Below are 20,415 nucleotides of genomic sequence, written 5' to 3' on the forward strand. Positions count from 1 at the left end.
TATGAAATGTCAAAGGAACCTGGTTCAAACAAATACCTCAGAAACACCAGAAAAAGGGCCAAATGAAACTGAACTCACCAATCTTCCTGAAACAGAGTTCAAAATAAAAATCATAAACATGGTCATGGAGGTACTGAAAAATATTCAAGAACTTGGGGCCAAATTAGGGTGGAGATTCAATCATTAAGAAATTCTAGAGGGAGCCAAGATGGCGGCGTGAGTAGAGCAGTGGAAATCTCCTCCCAAAAACACATAGAGCTATGAAAATATAACAAAGAAAAATCTTCCTAAAATAGAGACCACAGGACACGGGACAACATCCAGACCACATCCACACCTGCAAGAACCCAGTGCCTTGTGAAGGGGGTAAGATACAAGCCCCAGCCCGGCGGGACCCGAGCGCCCCTACCCCCGGCTCCCGGCGGGTGGAGAGAAACTGGAGCAGTTTTTTTTTTTTTGGAGAGCGCTTTTTGGAAGCCTTAGAGGGACGGGCCCCCGTTGCTGGGGAGGCAGGGTGGCGGGACCGGTGAGGAGGTGCCTGGGAACGGCGCCGGAGGACAAAGAATATCCCGCGTTTCTCCCTGCGAGACCTGGGGGCGGGTGCCTGAGACCAGTGCCTGAGGACGGAGGAGGTCGCGCGTTTTTCCCCTTTTTTTTTTTTTTTCTCTTTTTGGCAAGCGCTTTTTGGAAGCCTTGAAGGGACGGGGACCCCAGTGCTAGGGAGGCACGGTGGCGGGACTGGTGATCGGGTGGCTGGGACCGGCGCCTGAGGACAAAGAATATCCCCCGTTTTTCCCTGCGGGACCGGTGGGCGGGTGCCTGAGACCGGCACTTGAGGACAGAGGAAATCGTGCGTTTTTCCCCTTTTTTTTTTTCTCTTTTCTGCGAGTGCTTTTTGGAAGCCTAAAAGGGACAGGGACCCCGGTGCTAGGGAGGCAGGGCGGCGGGACTGGTGAGCGGGTGCCTGGGACCGGCACCTGAGGACAAAGAATATCCCGCATTTTTCCCTGTGGGACCGGTGGGTGGGTGCCTGAGACCAGCACCTGAGGACGGAAGAAATCGCGCGTTTTTCCCCTTTTTTTTTCTCTCTTTTTGCCAAGTGCTTTTTGGAAGCCTTGAAGGGACAGGGACCCCGGTGCTAGGGAGGCAGGGCGGCAGGACTGGTGAGCGGGTGCGTGGGACCAGTGCCTGAGGACCAAGAATATTGAGCGTTCCTTCCCTGCGGGACCGGTGGGTGGGTGCTTTTTGGAAGCCTTGAAAGGACAGGGACCCTGGTGCTAGGGAGACAGGGCAGCAGGACCAGTGCGCGGGTGCCTGGGACCGGCACCTGAGGAAAAAAAAAAAAAAAAATCGCGTGTTTTTTCTTTTTTTTTTCCTTTCTGTTCCCTCTCTCATTGTTGCTGTTGTTGTTTTGGTTTGGAGAGTGCTTTTTGGAAATCTTAAAGGGGCAGGACAGGTCACTTAGACCAGAAGCAGGGAATCTGGGGATCTCTGGGCACTCTAACCCCCTGGGCAGCAGGGAGCACAGAGGCCCCTTACGGAGATAAATAGTCTCCTGGCTGCTCCCCCTCTAACGGGGCTCCACCATTTTGGAGGAACAGCCCCAGCCAGGCCAAGCCCACAGCAACAGTGGAGATAAACCCCAAAGCAACTGGGCAGGAAGCAGAAGCCCTGTCTGCGCACAGCTGCCCAGCACAAGCCACTAGAGGTCGCTATTCTCCCAGGAAAAGGCTACAAACCAACAAGAAGGGAAGCTCTTCCAGCGGTCACTTGTACCAGCTCTGCAGACTATCTCTATCACCATGAAAAGGCAAAACTACAGGCAGACAAAGATCACAGAGACAACACCTGAGAAGGAGACAGACCTAACTAGTCCTCCTGAAAAAGAATTCAAAATAAAAATCATGAACATGCTGACAGAGATGCAGAAAAAAATGCAAGAGCAATGGGATGAGATGCAGAGAAAAATGCAAGAGCAGTGGGATGAGATGCAGAGAAAAATGCAAGAGCAGTGGGATGAAGTCCGGAAGGAGATCACAGATGTCAGGAAAGAGATCACAGAAGTGAAACAATCCCTGGAAGGATTTATAAGCAGAATGGATAAGATGCAAGAGGCCATTGAAGGAATAGAAGCCAGAGAACAGGAACGTATAGAAGCTGACATAGAGAGAGATAAAAGGATCTCCAGGAATGAAACAACACTAAGAGAAATATGTGACCAATACAAAAGGAAAAACATTCGTATTATAGGGATACCAGAAGAGGAAGAAAGAGGAAAAGGGATAGAAAGTGTCTTTGAAGAAATAATTGCTGAAAACTTCCCCAAACTGGGGGAGGAAATAATCGAACAGACCATGGAATTATACAGAACCCCCAACAGAAAGGATCCAAGGAGGACAACACCAAGACACATAATAATTAAAATGGCAAGGATCAAGGACAAGGAAAGAGTTTTAAAGGCAGCTAGAGAGAAAAAGGTCACCTATAAAGGAAAACCAATCAGGCTAACATCAGACTTCTCAACAGAAACCCTACAGGCCAGAAGAGAATGGCATGATATACTTAATGCAATGAAACAGAAGGGCCTTGAACCAAGGATACTGTATCCAGCACGACTATCATTTAAATATGATGGTGGGATCAAACAATTCCCAGATAAGCAAAAGCTGAGGGAATTTGCTTCCCACAAACCACCTCTACAGGGCATCCTACAGGGACTGCTCTAGATGGGAGCACCCCTAAAAAGAGCACAGAACAAAACACACAACATATGAAGAAGGGAGGAGGAGGAATAAGAAGGGAGAGAAGAAAAGACTCTCCAGACAGTGTATACAACAGCTCAATAAGCGAGCTAAGTTAGGCAGTAAGATACTAAAGAAGCTAACCTTGAACCTTTGGTAACCACGAATCTAAAGCCTGCAATGGCAATAAGTACATATCTTTCAATAGTCACCCTAAATGTAAATGGACTTAATGCACCAATCAAAAGACATAGAGTAATAGAATGGATAAAAAAGCAAGACCCATCTATATGCTGCTTACAAGAAACTCACCTTAAACCCAAAGATAAGCATAGACTAAAAGTCAAGGGATGGAAAAACATATTTCAGGCAAACAACAGTGAGAAGAAAGCAGGGGTTGCAGTACTAATATCAGACAAAATAGACTTCAAAACAAAGAAAGTAACAAGAGATAAAGAAGGCCACTACATAATGATAAAGGGCTCAGTCCAACAAGAGGATATAACCATTCTAAATATGTATGCACCCAATACAGGAGCACCAGCATATGTGAAGCAAATACTAACAGAACTAAAGAGGGAAATAGACTGCAATGCATTCATTGTAGGAGACTTCAACACACCACTCACCCCAAAGGATAGATCCACCGGGCAGAAAATAAGTAAAGACACACAGGCACTGAACAACACACTAGAACAGATGGACCTAATAGACATCTATAGAACTTTACATCCAAAAGCAACAGGATATACATTCTTCTCAAGTGCACATGGAACATTCTCCAGAATAGACCACATACTAGCTCACAAAAAGAGCCTCAGTAAATTCCACAATATTGAAATTCTACCAACCAATTTTTCAGACCACAAAGGTATGAAAGTAGAAATAAATTCTACAAAGAAAACAAAAAGGCTCACAAACACATGGAGGCTTAACAACATGCTACTAAATAATCAATGGATCAATGAACAAATCAAAATAGAGATCAAGGAATATATAGAAACAAATGACAACAACAACACTAAGCCCCAACTTCTGTGGGATGCAGCGAAAGCAGTCTTAAGAGGAAAGTATATAGCAATCCAGGCACACTTGAAGAAGGAAGAACAATCCCAAATGAATAGTCTAACATCACAATTATTAAAACTGGAAAAAGAAGAACAAATGAGGCCTAAAGTCAGCAGAAGGAGGGACATAATAAAGATCAGAGAAGAAATAAACAAAATTGAGAAGAATAAAACAATAGCAAAAATCAACGAAACCAAGAGCTGGTTCTTTGAGAAAATAAACAAAATAGATAAGCCTCTAGCCCAACTTATTAAGAGAAAAAGAGAGTCAACACAAATCAACATAATCAGAAATGAGAATGGAAAAATCACGACAGACTCCACAGAAATACAAAGAATTATTAAAGACTACTATGAAAACCTATATGCCAACAAGCTGGAAAACCTAGAAGAAATGGACAACTTCCTAGAAAAATACAACCTCCCAAAACTGACCAAGGAAGAAACACAAAAGTTAAACAAACCAATTACAAGCAAAGAAATTGAAACAGTAATCAAAAAACTACCCAAGAACAAAACCCCGGGGCCGGACGGATTTACCTCGGAATTTTATCAGACACACAGAGAAGACATAATACCCATTCTCCTTAAAGTGTTCCACAAAATAGAAGAAGAGGGAATACTCCCAAACTCATTCTATGAAGCCAACATCACCCTAATACCAAAACCAGGCAAAGACCCCACCAAAAAAGAAAATTACAGACCAATATCCCTGATGAACGTAGATGCAAAAATACTCAATAAAATATTAGCAAACAGAATTCAACAGTATATCAAAAGGATCATACACCATGACCAAGTGGGGTTCATCCCAGGGATGCAAGGATGGTACAACATTCGAAAATCCATCAACATCATCCACCACATCAACAAAAAGAAAGACAAAAACCACATGATCATCTCCATAGATGCTGAAAAAGCATTTGACAAAATTCAACATCCATTCATGATAAAAACTCTCAGCAAAATGGGAATAGAGGGCAAGTACCTCAACATAATAAAGGCCATATATGATAAACCCACAGCCAGCATTATACTGAACAGCGAGAAGCTGAAAGCATTTCCACTGAGATCGGGAACCAGACAGGGATGCCCACTCTCCCCACTGTTATTTAACATAGTACTGGAGGTCCTAGCCACGGCAATCAGACAAAACAAAGAAATACAAGGAATCCAGATTGGTAAAGAAGAAGTTAAACTGTCACTATTTGCAGATGATATGATACTGTACATAAAAAACCCTAAAGACTCCACTCCAAAACTACTAGAACTGATATCGGAATACAGCAAAGTTGCAGGATACAAAATCAACACACAGAAATCTGTAGCTTTCCTATACACTAACAACGAATCAATAGAAAGAGAAATCAGGAAAACAATTCCATTCACCATTGCATCAAAAAGAATAAAATACCTAGGAATAAACCTAACCAAGGAAGTGAAAGACTTATACTCTGAAAACTACAAGTCACTCTTAAGAGAAATTAAAGGGGACACTAATAAATGGAAACTCATCCCATGCTCATGGCTAGGAAGAATTAATATCGTCAAAATGGCCATCCTGCCGAAAGCAATATACAAATTTGATGCAATCCCTCTCAAATTACCAGCAACATTCTTCAATGAATTGGAACAAATAATTCAAAAATTCATATGGAAACACCAAAGACCCCGAATAGCCAAAGCAATCCTGAAAAAGAAGAATAAAGTAGGGGGGATCTCACTCCCCAACTTCAAGCTCTACTACAAAGCCATAGTAATCAAGACAATTTGGTACTGGCACAAGAACAGAGCCACAGACCAGTGGAACAGATTAGAGACCCCAGAAATTAACCCAAACATATATGGTCAATTAATATTTGATAAAGGAGCCATGGACATACAATGGCAAAATGACAGTCTCTTCAACAGATGGTGCTGGCAAAACTGGACAGCTACATGTAGGAGAATGAAACTGGACCATTGTCTAACCCCATATACAAAGGTAAACTCAAAATGGATCAAAGACCTGAATGTAAGTCACGAAACCATTAAACTCTTGGAAAAAAACATAGGCAAAAACCTCTTAGACATAAACATGAGTGATCTCTTCTTGAACATATCTCCCCGGGCAAGGAAAACAACAGCAAAAATGAGCAAGTGGGACTACATTAAGCTGAAAAGCTTCTGTACAGCGAAAGACACCATCAATAGAACAAAAAGGAACCCTACAGTATGGGAGAATATATTTGAAAATGACAGATCTGATAAAGGCTTGACGTCCAGAATATATAAAGAGCTCACACGCCTCAACAAACAAAAAACAAATAACCCAATTAAAAAATGGGCAGAGGAACTGAACAGAAAGTTCTCCAAAAAAGAAATACAGATGGCCAAGAGACACATGAAAAGATGCTCCACATCGCTAATTATCAGAGAAATGCAAATTAAAACTACAATGAGGTATCACCTCACACCAGTAAGGATAGCTGCCATCCAAAAGACAAACAACAACAAATGTTGGCGAGGCTGTGGAGAAAGGGGAACCCTCCTACACTGCTGGTGGGAATGTAAATTAGTTCAACCATTGTGGAAAGCAGTATGGAGGTGCATCAAAATGCTCAAAACAGACCTACCATTTGACCCAGGAATTCCACTCCTAGGAATTTACCCTAAGAACGCAGCAATCAAGTTTGAGAAAGACAGATGCACTCCTATGTTTATCGCAGCACTATTTACAATAGCCAAGAATTGGAAGCAACCTAAATGTCCATCTGTAGATGAATGGATAAAGAAGATGTGGTACATATACACAATGGAATACTACTCAGCCATAAGAAGTGGAAAAATCCAACCATTTGCAGCAACATGGATGGAGCTGGAGAGTATTATGCTCAGTGAAATAAGCCAAGCGGAGAAAGAGAAATACCAAATGATTTCACTCATCTGAGGAGTATAGGAACAAAGGAAAAACTGAAGGAACAAAACAGCAGCAGAATTACAGAACCCAAAAATGGACTAACAGGTACCAAAGGGAAAGGAACTGGGGAGGATGGGTGGGCAGGGAGGGATAAGGGGGGGGAAGAAGAAGGGGGGTATTAAGATTAGCATGCATGGGGGGGAGGGAGAAAGGGGAGGGTGGGCTGCACAACACAGAGAGGACAAGTAGTGACTCTACAACATTTTGCTAAGCTGATGGACAGTAACCGTAATGTGGTTGTTAGGGGGGACCTGATATAGGGGAGAGCATAGTAAACATAGTATTCTTCAGGTAAGTGTAGATTAAAAATTTAAAAAAAAAAAAAAAAAAAGAAAGAAAGAAAGAAAAGGGGGATTACTCCTTAACAGGATAAAACTATTGGTAAATCAAAGATCAACGCATGCTTTAAATATCCTTAATGTTGATCACTTAAAGGGTGTCAGATGATCAGCTATGGAGGTACTCTTTTCTGATAATATTCCTTTCTCTTAATTAAAAAAAAAAAAAAAAAAGCAGTTACTGTGTGCTGACCTCCAATGAGTTCTGCACAGTGGTATAGAGGGCATGTCAAAGTGTGGGCAAAGGGTCTGTTTGTCTCTACGCAGAAGATCAAGGCCTAGCTTGGATACCCAGAAAATGAACTAAGATACGATATGAGGAGGAGCTTCCGGCATCAGCACTCTCTGGAGGACTCGTGCCGGGGGATGATCATCAAAAAGCCTCCACAGGGATCCGGACGATGCTGTGGTTGTGGCTGCATCCAGCCCACCGTCTCCTGGACTTGCCATAAGAAGGAGGAGGGAGATGTCTAGGCTGGCATGTGCATACAGTGAGACAACGAATTTGACTGGATCTGTACTGTTGGAACTCAACCAGGAGTTGGGAGGGGTGCAAGTTGTAGCACCCCAAAATCTCATGACTATAGACTATCTATGGTTAAAAGAACATATGGGATGTGAACAGATCCCAGAAATGGGCTGCTTTAATTTGTCTGATGGTTCAAGTACAGTTGGAAAATATCCATCATATCATAGATAAATTTTCACAAATGCCTAGGGTGCCTAAATGGTTTTCTTGGCTTCACTGGAGATGGCTGGTAATTATAGATTTGCTTTGTTTATGTCACCGTATTCCTATTATGTCAATATGTGTGTGCAAATTAGTTAGTAGTTTAAAACCTATACATACTTAAGGTACTCTACAAGAAGATATGTCAAAGAAATAATCAATCCTCCCAAGTTTCCTTCATATGCTACATCTATAGCTTTTCTTCTTCCTTCCTAATTACAAACTTTAAATAGAATTCGTGCCTCATATCGAATTTACCGAGTATCATAATTCCTCCAGGTGGTAAAGATACCTCGAGACAAGTGCTGGGCATAGAAGCCACAGGGCATAAATCTGCAAAGAAGTAAAAAGCTAACCTTTGCAAACAATATGGCTTCTCTCTCACTTACCAACTTTACATTTCCCTGTATGGCCCCGGAAGATGACTGGTTAGCCAGAGACGGGTAAGATTCCTCAAGGGAGGAACAACCTAAGACAGGCACAGTCGCAGGGGGGCCATCAGGTGAGAATTTGGGGGTCAACAGAGGTGAGGCTCAGAACCTCACCCCCCCTGCTTTGAGAGAAATCTTCTGCATCCGTGGATGTCTTGCTGCCCTTGTCTAGCCTGGATTAATACTTAGTCCATAGGCACACACCTGATCATCTGATCATCTACATTTGCCTTCTTACAGCACTAAACTATGTTTTCTACCTTTATCTTGCATCTACCTACCACTTCAGCATTTTATTAAAAATAAAAATAATAATAATAATAGGAGAAATGTGGGATCAACATATAAATCAAGTACAAAAATCAAATGAATATTCATATTTGACCTGATGGTTTATAGGTCATATTGCATGATCAAAACCGAAAGTTTCTGTGATGACTGCCCTTGTACTGTTCACCATGTAAGAATTTATTCACTCTGTAAGAATTCGTTCACCATGTAAGAACTTGTTCGTTATGCTTCAGAAGATTGGAGACTGACGAGAATTAGGCTTGAGATGGATTAATGATTGTACATTGAGCATTGACCCCCCTATACTGAATTTTATTGTTGTTAACAACCATTTGATCAATAAATATGAGAGATGCCTTCTCAAAAAAAAAAAAAAAAAAAAAAAAAAAAAAAAAAAAAAAAAATAAACAAGTAATCTAAAAAAAAAAAAAAAAAAAAAAAAGAAATTCTATACCTGAAATGAAACATACAATGGAGGGATTTAAAAGCAGATTAGAAGTAGTAGAAGAGTTGGTAAATGGAATAGAAACTAGAGAAGAGGAATACAAAGAGGCTGAGGTACAGAGAGAAAAAGGAACTCTAAGAATGAAAGAATATTGAGAGAACTGTGTGACCAATCCAAATGGAACAATATTCACACTGTAGGGGTACTAGAAGAAGAAGAGAGAGAAAGGGATAGAAAGTGTCTTTGAGGAGGTAATTGCTGAGAACTTGGCCAGTCTGGGGAAGGAGACAATCTCTGAGAACTTGCATGTGCACAGATCTCCCAACACAAGGGACCCAAGGAAGACAACACCAAGACATATACTAATTAAAATGGCAAAGATCAAGGATAAGAACAGACTTTTAAAAGCAGGTAGAGAAAGAAAAAATATACAAAGGAAAACCCATCAGGCTGTCATCAGACTTCTCAACAGAAAGTTTACAGGTCAGAAGAGAGTGGCATGATATATTTAATGCGGTGAAGCAGAAGGGCCTCAAACCAAGAATACTCTATCCGGAAAGATTATAATTTAAATTTGAAGGAGGGATTAAACAATTTCCAGATAAGCAAAAGCTGAGAGAATTTACCTCCAACAAACCACCTCTGCAGTGCATTTTGGAGGGACTGCTATAGATGAAAGTGTTCCTAAAGCTAAATAGATGTCACCAGGGGAAATAAAACCACAGCAAAGAAAGTAGAACAATTAATTATAGAACAGATGCAAAATCAAATCAACTACCCCCAAAGTCAATCAAGGAATTGACAAAGAGTACAGAATATAATACCTAATACGTAAAGAATAGAGGAGGAAGAGAAGGGAGGAAAAACAAAACCTTAAGGTTGTATTTGTAATAGCATACTAAGTGAATTAAATTAGACTGTTAGATAGTAAGGGAATTACCCTCGAATCTTTGGTAACCATGGATCTAAAGCCTGCAGTGGCAATAAGTACATACCTATCAATTATCACCCTAAATGTAAATGGTCTGGATGTACCAATCAAAAGACATAGAGTCACTGAATGGATAAAAAAACAAGATCCATCTATATGCTGCCTATAAGAAACTCACTTCAAACTGAAAGACATACACAGACTGAAAATAAAGGGATGGAAAAAGATATTTCATGCAACTAATAGGAAGAAAAAAGCAGGTGTTGCAGTACTTGTATCAGACAAAATAGACTTCAAAACAAAGAAAGTCACAAGAGACAAAGAAGGACATTACATAATCATAAAGGGGTCAGTCCAACAAGAGGGTATAACCATTATAAATGTCTGTGCACACAACACAGGATCACCTACATATGTGAAACAAATACTAACAGAGTTAAAGGGGGAAATAGAATGCAGTGCATTCATTTTAGGCCACTTCAACACACAACTCACTCCAAAGGACAGATCAAACAGATGTAAAATAAGGAGACAGAGGCACTGAACAACGTATTAGAACAGATGGACCTAATGGACATCTACAGAACACTCCATCCAAAGACAACAGGATACACATTCTACTCAAGTGCCCATGGAATATTGTCAAGAACAGAACATATAATAGGCCACAAAAAGAGTCTCTGTAAATTCAGAAAGATTGAAATTGTACCACTCATCTTTTCAGACCACAAATGTATGAAACTAGAAATAAATTATGCAAAGAAAATGAAAAAGCCCTCGAACACATTGAGGCTTAACAACATGCTCCTAAATAATCAGTGGATCAATGGCCAAATAAAAACAGAGATCAAGCAATATAGGGAGACTAATGAGAACAATAACTCAACACTGCAAAATATGTGGGATGCAGCAAAGGCTGTGCTAAGAGGGAAGCATATTGCAATACAGGCCTAGCTCAGGAAAGAAGAACAATCCCGTTTGAGCAGTCTAAACTCACAATTAACAAAACTAGAAAAAAAGAAGAATAAATGAGGCCCAAAGTCAGTAAAAGGAGGGGTATAATAAAGATTAGAGCAGAAATAAATAAAATTGAGAAGAATAAAACAGTAGAATCAATTTAAGCAGGAGCTAGTTCTTCGAGAAAATAAACAAAATAGCTAAACCCCTAGCCAGACTTGTCAAGAAAAAAAGACTCTACACGCACAAACAGAATCAGAAATGAGAAAGTAAAAATTACTACAGATACCACAGAAATACAAAGAATTATGAGGGAATATTATGAAAAATTATATGCTAACAAACTGGATAACCTAGAAGAAATGGACAACTTTCTAGAAAAATACAACCTTCCAAGGCTGACCCAGGAAGAAACATAAAATCTAAACAGACCAATTACCAGCAAGGAAATTGAACTGGTAATTAAAAAACTACCAAAGAAGAAAATTCCGGGACCAGACGGCTTTACCACGGAATTTTTTTTTTGGTATCATTAATCTGAAATTACATGAGCAACATTATGGTTACGAGCTGCCCCCCATCATCAAGTCCCCACCACATACCCTATTACAGTCACTGTCCATCAGTGTAGTAAGATGCTATAGAATCACTACTTGTCTTCTCTGTGTTGTACTACCTTCCCCGTGCACCCCCTACATTATGTCTGCTAATCGTAATGCCCCCTTTTCCCTCTTGTCCCTCCCTCTCCACCCGTCCTCCCCAGTCCCTTTCCCTTTGATAACTGTTAGTCCATTCTTGGGTTCTGTGAGTCTGCTGCAATTTTGTTCCTTCAGTTTTTTTCTTTGTTCTTATACTCCACATACGAGTGAAATCATTTGATTCTTGTCTTTTTCTGCCTTGCTTATTTCACTGAGCATAATTTCCTCTAGCTCCATCCATGTTGCAAATGGTAGGATTTGTTTTCTTCTTATGGCTGAATAATATTGCGTTGTGTATATGTATCACATCTTCTTTATCTATTCATCTACTGATGGACACTTAGGCTGCTTCCATTTCTTGACTATTGTAAGTAGTGCTGCAATAAACATAGGGGTGCATCTGTCTTTTTCAAACTGGGCTGCTGCATTCTTAGGGTAAATTCCTAGAAGTGGAATTCCTGGGTCAAATGGTATTTCTAGTTTTAGTTTTTTGAGGAATCTCCATACTGCTTTCTACAATGGTTGAACTAATTTACATTCCCACCAGCAGTGTAGGAGGGTTCCCCTTTCTCCACATTCTTGTTAACATTTGTTGTTTGTCTTTTGGATGTTGGCCATCCTTACTAGTGTAAGGTGATATCTCATTGTGGTTTTAATGTGCATTTCTCTGATGATTAGTGATGTGGAGCATCTTTTTATGTGTCTGTTGGTGATCTGAATTTCTTCTTAGGAGAAGTGTTTGTTCAGATCCTGTCCATTTTTTAGTTGGATTATTTGCTTTTTGTTTGTTGAGGAGCATGAGCTCTTTGTATATTTTGAATGTCAGCCCTTTATCGGATATGTCATTTATGAATATATTCTCCCATATTGTATGTCTTTTTGTTCTACTGATGGTGTCCCTTGATGTACAGAAGCTTTTCAGCTTGGTATAGTCCCACTTGTTCATTTTTGCTTTTGTTTCCATTGCCCAGGGAGATATGTTCATGAAGAGGTTGCTCATGTTTATGTTCAAGGATATGTTCATGAAGAAGTTGCTCATGTTTATGTCCTAGAGTTTTTTGCCTATGTTTTTTTCTAAGAGTTTTATGGTTTCATGACTTAAATTCAGGTTTTTCCAACACCAGCTGTTGAAGAGGTGTTTTTATCCATGGCTCCTTTATCATATATTAATTGACTCCATATATTTGCATTAATATCCGGACTCTCTATTTTGTTCCACTGGTCTGTGGGTCTGTTCTTGTGCCAGTACCAATTCACCACTGAATTTTATCAAACATATAGTGAAGACCTAATACCCATCCTCCTTTAAGTCTTCCAAAAAGTAGAAGAGGAGGGAATACTCCCAAACCCATTCTGTGAGGCCATCATCACTCTAATACCAAAACCAGGCAAAGACACCAGAAAAAAAGAAACTTACAGACCAATATCTCTGATGAGCAAAGATGCAAAAATACTCAACAAAATATTAGCAAACCGAATTAAAAAATACATCAAAAAGATCATCCATCATCATCAAGTAAGATTTATTCCAGGGATGCAAGGATGGTACAACATTCGAAAATCCATCAACATCATCCACCATATCAACAAAAAAGGACAAAAACCACACGATCATCTCCATAGATGCTGAAAAAGCATTTGACAAAATTCAACATCCATTCATGATAAAAACTCTCAATGAAATGTGTATAGAGGGCAAGTACCTCAACATAATAAAGGCCATATATGACAAACCCACAGCCAACATCATACTTAACAGCCATAAGCTGAAAGCTTTTCCTTTAAGATCGGAAACAAGACAAGGATGCCCACTCTCCCCACTTTTATTCAACACAGTTGGAGGTCTTCATGATGGCAATCAGACAGCACAAAGAAATAAAAAGCATACAGATTGGCAAGGATGAAGTTAAACTGGCCCTGTTTTCATATGACATGATATTGTACATAAAAAACCCAAAAAATCCACTCCAAAACTACTAGATCTAATATCTGAATTCAGCAAAGTTGTGGGATACAAAATTAATACACAGAAATCTGTTGCAATCCTGTACTCTTAATGATGAATTAGCAGAGAGAGCAATCATGTAAACAATTCCATTCACTGTTGCATCAAAATGAATAAAATATCTAGGAATAAACCTAACTAAGGAAGTGAAAGACCTATACTCTGAAAACTGCAAGACACTCATGAGAGAAATTAAAGAAGATACCAATAAATGGAAACACATCCTGTGCACATGGATAGGAAGAATTCATATTGTAAAAATGGCCATCCTGCCTAAAGCAATCTACAGATTCAATGCAATCCCTATCCAAGTACCAACAGCATTCTTCAGCAAACTAGAGCAAATAGTTCTAAAATTCATATGGAACCACAAAAGATCCCGAATAGCCAAAGCAATCCTGAGAAGTTAGAATTAAATGGGGGGATTACACTCCCCAACTTGAAGGTCTACTACAAAGCCACAGTAATCAAGACAGTTTGGTACTGGCACAAGAACAGACCCATAGACCAATGGAACAGATTAGTGAGTCCAGATATAAACCCAGACATACATGATAAAGGAGCCATGGATATACAATATATGATAAAGGAGCCATGGATATACAATGGGGAAATAACAGCCTCTTCTGTAACTCATGTTGGCAAAATTGGGCAGCTATATGCAAGAAAATGAAACTGGATTATTTTCTAATCCCATACACAAAAGTAAACTCAAAATGAATCAGAGCTCAGAATGTAAATCATGAAACCACAAAACTCTTAGGAAAAAAATAGGCAAAAATCTCTTGAATATAAAAACGAGTAACTTTTTCCTGAAAGCATCTCCTCGGGCAAGGGAAACAAAATAAAAAATGAATGAATGGAATGACATCAAGCTAAAAAAGCTGTACAGCAAAGGACACCATCAGCAGAACACAAAGGCATCTTACAGTATGGGAGAATATATTTGTAAGTGACATATCTGACAAGGGTTTAACATCCAAAATATATAAAGAATTTTGATGCCTCAACACCCAAAAAGCAAATAATCCGATTAAAAAATGCACAGAGGATATGAACAGACACTTCTCCAAAGAAGAAATTCAGATTGCCAACAGTCACATGAAAAAATGCTCCACAATGCTCATTGTTAGGGAAATGCAAATTAAAACCACAATGAGATATCACCTCACACCGGTTAGGATGGCCAACATAGAAAAGAGTAGGTACAACAAATGCTGGCGAGGATATGGAGAAAGGGGACCCCTCCTACACTGCTGGTGGGAATGTAAATTAGTTGAACCATTGTGGAAAGCAGCATGGAGGTTCCTCAAAAAACTCAAAATAGAAATACCATTTGACCCAGGAATTCCACTTCTAGGAATTTACCCTAAGAATGCAGCAGCCCAGTTTGAAAAAGACACATGCACCCCTATGTTTATCACAGCACTATTTACAATAGCCGAGAAATGGAAGCAACCTAAGTGACCATGAGTAGATGAATGGATAAAGAAGATGTGGTACATATACACAATGGAATATTATTCAGCCATAGAAGAAAACAAATCCTACCATTTGCAACAACATGGATGGAGCTAGAGGGTATTACTCTCAGTGAAATAAGCCAGGTGGAGAAAGATAACTGGAGAAATACCAACTGATTTCACTCATCTGTGGCACATAAGAACAAAGCAAAACTGAAGGAACAAAACAGCAGCAGTGTTACAGAACTTAAGAATGGACTAACAATTATGAAAGGTAAAGGGACTGGGGAGGATATGTGGGAAGGGAGAGAGAAGGGAATTAGGGGCATCATAATTAGCACACATTTGTAGTTGGGGGGGGGCTCGGGGAAGGCAGTATAGCACAGAGAAGATAAGTATGACTGTATAGCATCTTAATACGCTGATGGAAAGTGACTGTAATGGGTATGTGGTGTGGGTTTCATAATGGGGTAACCTAGTAACCACAGTGTTGTTCATGTGATTATGTATTAATGATACCAAAAAATAATAGTGATAATTACAAAAAAAAAATGGAAAAGGCTTTCAATAGCGATGGTTATTAAGAAAATGCAAGTTAAAACCACAATGAGGTACCACTATACATGCATACCAAAATCGTTCAAAATAAAGTTGGACGATACTCAAAACAAAGCAAAAAGGCAAAATAGAAGGAACAAAACAGCATTAGAGTCATAGACACTGAGAAGTGACTACTAGTGGTTACCAAGCCCAACGGGTGGGGAGTGAGAGGGGTTTGTTGAACTGCTGTGTTGTACATTTGGTGATTAAAAAAAACATACAGGTAGGGGTGTGTGTGTGTTTGTGTGTGTGTGCGCTAGCTCTGTGCACTCAGAGGGGCTGAGAATAATGAACCCCCAAATACCAATGAGCACAGTTGACATCCAGATCCAGATTTTGGCTCATGAATATAATTTTCCAGTAATAGTTAGCAGAACTCATTAGAAAAATCATAATTTTAGGGCTGTAGCAGAAAAAGTACAAGATGAACTTGCATATCTTGATGGGCCAAAAAGCGCATGGAGACAAGACCCAAGGACTTTAGCAGCCAGCTTGGACAGGCTCCCACAGGCCAAATCAGGACAATTTTTACAGCGGCCTAAATAGTAATGATAGATTGTAACCTGTTGACTAAACAGAAAACCACAAAGCCATACAAATAAGTACAAATAAACAGATTGCAGCTCTCAGCAGCAACACTGTTGACCTTTTAAAGGAGGAAGATTCTGTGGTGGGCTGGCTGCTTCGCGGGTTGTAGGATGCTTGTAGGATGCGTAGCGGCACCCCTGGCCGCTTCCTGTTAGGGGCAGCTGCTGTAGACTCTTGCTGGCTGGTAGGAAGATCTGTCTGGTGAGAAGATAATGTGAGAACTTGCGCAAGCTTAGCTTTTCTAGCTGCCCTAATGGTTAGCAAAAAAAAAATCTCCAAATGTTGCCAAATGTTGTGTGAGCTCAAAATAACCCTGGTTGGAGACCATGGAATACGTGTGGACAGGATATTTGTGAATTTCAAGGTAACTCCCCCAAAAATACTCATTACAAAGTGGAAAAGAATAAATTTGTTTAGGAGAAGCCTGGCAAAATATAAGTGATCAAGGTAAGCTCATCTGTGATGGGACTGATTGAAACCATGTGCCACCTGAGAGGATGCAATGTGAACAGCGTTTCTTCTATATTCCTGTGAGAGATGCTTAACCTAAATGTAATCAAGAACACACAAGTGACAAATCCACAGGGGAGGACATAATACAAAGTGATTTGGCCTGCAGGTTTCACAGTTGCCAAGTTTGTGAAAGTCAAGGAGAGAAACTCTAGTATTAAAGGTGACTTGGAGAGACCTAGTAGCTACAAGCAATGTGGATCCTTTTTATAACAGAAATGATTGGGACAGTTGGTGCAACTTGGATGAGTGCCAGGGGTTAGCTGGTTGTGGTGTGTCATGTTAAGGTTATGACTTTGATGGCTGTGTTGTAATTAGGCAGGAGAGTCTCTTTGTAGGAACATCCTCAGTTTATGGGCCATTAGGCCAGCAGCTTCATCTCAAATGGCTCAGAGCAGGAAAACAGGCCTTTGTACTGTATGTCGAGCTCTTCTATGACTTTGACAGTTGAGAGAAAAAAGAAAAATACTCAAAAGTTGTGGTCAAGAAGGATGCATACACATTTTCTTCTTAGCATGCTGGGCTCTAGTACTGAGACCTTTCATCAGAAAATTTTTGTCTTCTTACCCTCATAAGGAGAAAACTACTGCATTAATGTTGTTACAGAATGAATATTGGAAAAATGTCTAGATCTGTTCTTAACTAATATATCATTATATATTATATAATTATATTGCACATATATATATATGTATCATCATAAAGTGAAGTTTTAGAACCCAAAATGGAAGGCAGGTCACTTTTTCTCTGGGTTTCTTTTTCTTTTTTCTTTTTTGGTGGGTCTGTGTGTATTTCTTTTCTTAATAGTTGGGAAAACCATAGTTTAAGCAAATGTAATCTTGTTTGGCAGATTAAACCTCCAAGATAATGTTTAAAACTGCCAAACAATCAGCAGGTGCTTTGAAACATCAACCAAAATATTTTGAGAGGAAAAGAAGATTTTTTTTCTGATCATCTGATAGTGTGCAGAAGAATTTCTGGGTTGGCAGTGGGCATAGATGAAGTAACGTGCTGCAGGTTTCTGTGACATGGTCTTCCCCTCTTGATATGATGACTTTTGCAGCACAGGTGTGCACTTGTGCGTCTCCCACCCTCCGCCCATTCCTGTGACTGGCTCAGGTTACTGAGGTGGATCAGGATCACTCAGGCTAGACCAGGACCCGGTCTGCAAGCAAAGCTGACTGGACCTTGTCAGGTTTGATCCTGAGACATTGATCTCATTAGTTCCAACTTGCCGTACTAATTACAACACTAATGCATGACTTTTCTTAATTTGATTTAACAGACAGGTTATATGAATCCTTGCTTTTATTTTTCTGAGTGGTAACATTTGAACCTGTGAAAACAATTAAGCACTTTACCTTGTAGGAGTGTTGGCATCATTTCAGTACATTTACTGATTGCATGATTTTTTTCTTTTTTTCTTCTACAGTCTCCTTATCCCACATCACACAACTGGTCCTGAGCCACAACAAGCTAACAAGTGAGTTAACTTGATCATGTGTTACACAATGTCTGACTTGTAGGTAATACTGTCATATTGCTGATTCTGTTGTTTCCTTTAAAGATACTAATAACAGATGGTTATTTTGGGGAACCTAAAATTTATTTTGGTGACACTATGAGCACATGGTCTTCTGTATTTTTCTGGATTCTTTCCTATTGTGTGTGGAAACTGAAAAAAGAAAATAGCATTGTTTCTCTGGAAATAGCCCCATTCAAGGATGGTGAATGCCACAGTGACCTGACCTGCCATACCATTAGTTAGTATCTCAGCAAAAAAAGACCAAAAAATATTTGAATGAGAGTTACTGGCTTTTATTTATACTTCCTCCTCAAAGGGGGAATATTTAAATATTGATAAAATTTCCCTCCCCAATTGACACGGGAAGAACTGATTAAGTTGTATAAAGTATATAAATTTGCATTCTCAGTTTTCAGATCCTCAAGTCTGGGGCATTGGTGGCTCGTTGTATGGTTAACATATGGTAGAATTAGTGTCTATTTATATAGGAGTATCTTATGTGAAAGATAATGGTCCATCTTATTCTTAGAGCTGTGGCTTCAAAGATTTTAATGACAGGGACTGGCTCTCCTTTCTCACTCCTAACTGTCACTTCTTTGCGCTTGCCATATTTCCTGCAGACTTGAATGATTTTCTCATCATGTGGTAAGAATTTGTTAGGGTGCTTTCCAAGCCCAGTGAAATTGAGCAGAATGTCACGTTGTGGGATTTGTGTCATGAGTTTGTGTATGTGTGCATTATGTACTGCTTTAAGCAATGCCACAAAGGTGTTGATTATTGAGAATTAAGAGCGGCATTTGGGGCCCCTTGTGTGCAGGAAACAAGCAGATTGGTTCATTTTTAGCAAAAAGCACATTTGTAATGCAAAGCGGAGTAGCACAATTGTCATGTTTGCATAGTGGTGGGCACAGAAGCTGAAAGTGGGGGCTTCGAGTCAAATGTCACCATGTTTGTAATAGGTAATTTATTGCCAGTTTCATGGTTTTTGTAGCAAATGATCCTGGTGTCCACCAAGACCATAATCCCAGGTTCAGAGAAGATTTGCAATTTGGAAGGGTGGATTGCATGATCCCTTAATTCCCCAGGATTCTGTGAGCAGAAATTCCTGAAGCTCTCTATTGCTTAGTTCATAAAAATATTTAATGGCCAGGCTTACCATTGTTAGGTCTGCATCATCATTCGAGTGAAAACAGTTAATATTTACACAAGAAAGCAAAGCATGTTTTATTCCCATTACATCATTAATTATTCTTTAAAAACCTTCCAGATAGTTGTAGTTTCTGTCTTTTTACATGTTCACAAGTATAGGAACCTCAGGAATCAGTGGGTCAGTTTCTTTCTCTAGGCATATGAAATTAATTTAGTCATAAACAAGGAGTTAAATTGTGTCTGCTGTTACAGAGACTGACTGTGAATGGAAGTCATATTTCTTCTTTCCTTGTCCCCGACCCCCTGCCCCATGCCATTTGAGACACTTTCGACCTAATCCAGTAAACTCTAATTAATCGTCTTGGTAAACTCTGTGTCAAGCTATTGTGAATAGTGTCGGTGACACACAAACTGTCCCACTAAGGTCAGATTAACATATTTTACTATTTTTCTGGCATTTAAATGAAGAACTCTGCTATGATTTTTCGAGCATTTATAGTAAACATGTCCTTTGATGGAAATATAAATATGCATTAAATGTATGTGGTGGAGCACACCGTCCTGTCACTTTTTAGTGTTATCAGTGTCTTTCACTTTTTGTGGTTTTAATAGGGGCTGGCTGACAGCTGCATTAAAACCACTGGGACTCCAAAAATAAACCCCTCAGTTCTGCTTTTATCTTGCAAATGTATTTGTTTTTCTCATAGTTAGTACGCCAACTACACTGTTCTATGACATCTCTGCTATGTACTCATGGACTGAATGACTGGCTTACTCAAACGGGGACCTGACTTGGGGCCACTGTTTGACTCCACTCAAGTCAATATCTGTGGGGCCATCAGGACAATGTGGCACGAAGCTGACGTCCTCTCCCCGTGGGTGGTCTGATATGGACAGGCCACTCAGGACAGTTCAAGGGAGGCCAGGAAGAAGCTGAGAGCAGTCTGATGAGCCTTTAGTCCCCAAGATTCTGTGGGCAGAAACTAT

The 20,415-nt window shown here is 39.9% G+C and overlaps 1 protein-coding gene across 3 annotated transcripts in view; it reads left to right on the forward strand.

Moving 5' to 3' along the window:
* RSU1 (Ras suppressor protein 1) overlaps nucleotides 1–20,415 on the forward strand; it is a 194,397-nt gene that overhangs the window by 21,746 nt on the left and 152,236 nt on the right. For 2 of the 3 annotated variants that reach the window (XM_073229240.1, XM_073229238.1), the window contains exon 3: nucleotides 18,187–18,237. The exons of the other annotated variant lie outside the window; for it this stretch is intronic. In XM_073229240.1, the coding sequence (XP_073085341.1) occupies nucleotides 18,187–18,237 (51 nt within the window). The remainder of the gene's footprint in view (nucleotides 1–18,186; nucleotides 18,238–20,415) is intronic. 3 annotated transcript variants of the gene reach the window in all.

The sequence above is a fragment of the Manis javanica genome, chromosome 2, assembly GCF_040802235.1.
Source record: "Manis javanica isolate MJ-LG chromosome 2, MJ_LKY, whole genome shotgun sequence".
In the NCBI taxonomy this organism is placed as follows: domain Eukaryota; kingdom Metazoa; phylum Chordata; class Mammalia; order Pholidota; family Manidae; genus Manis; species Manis javanica.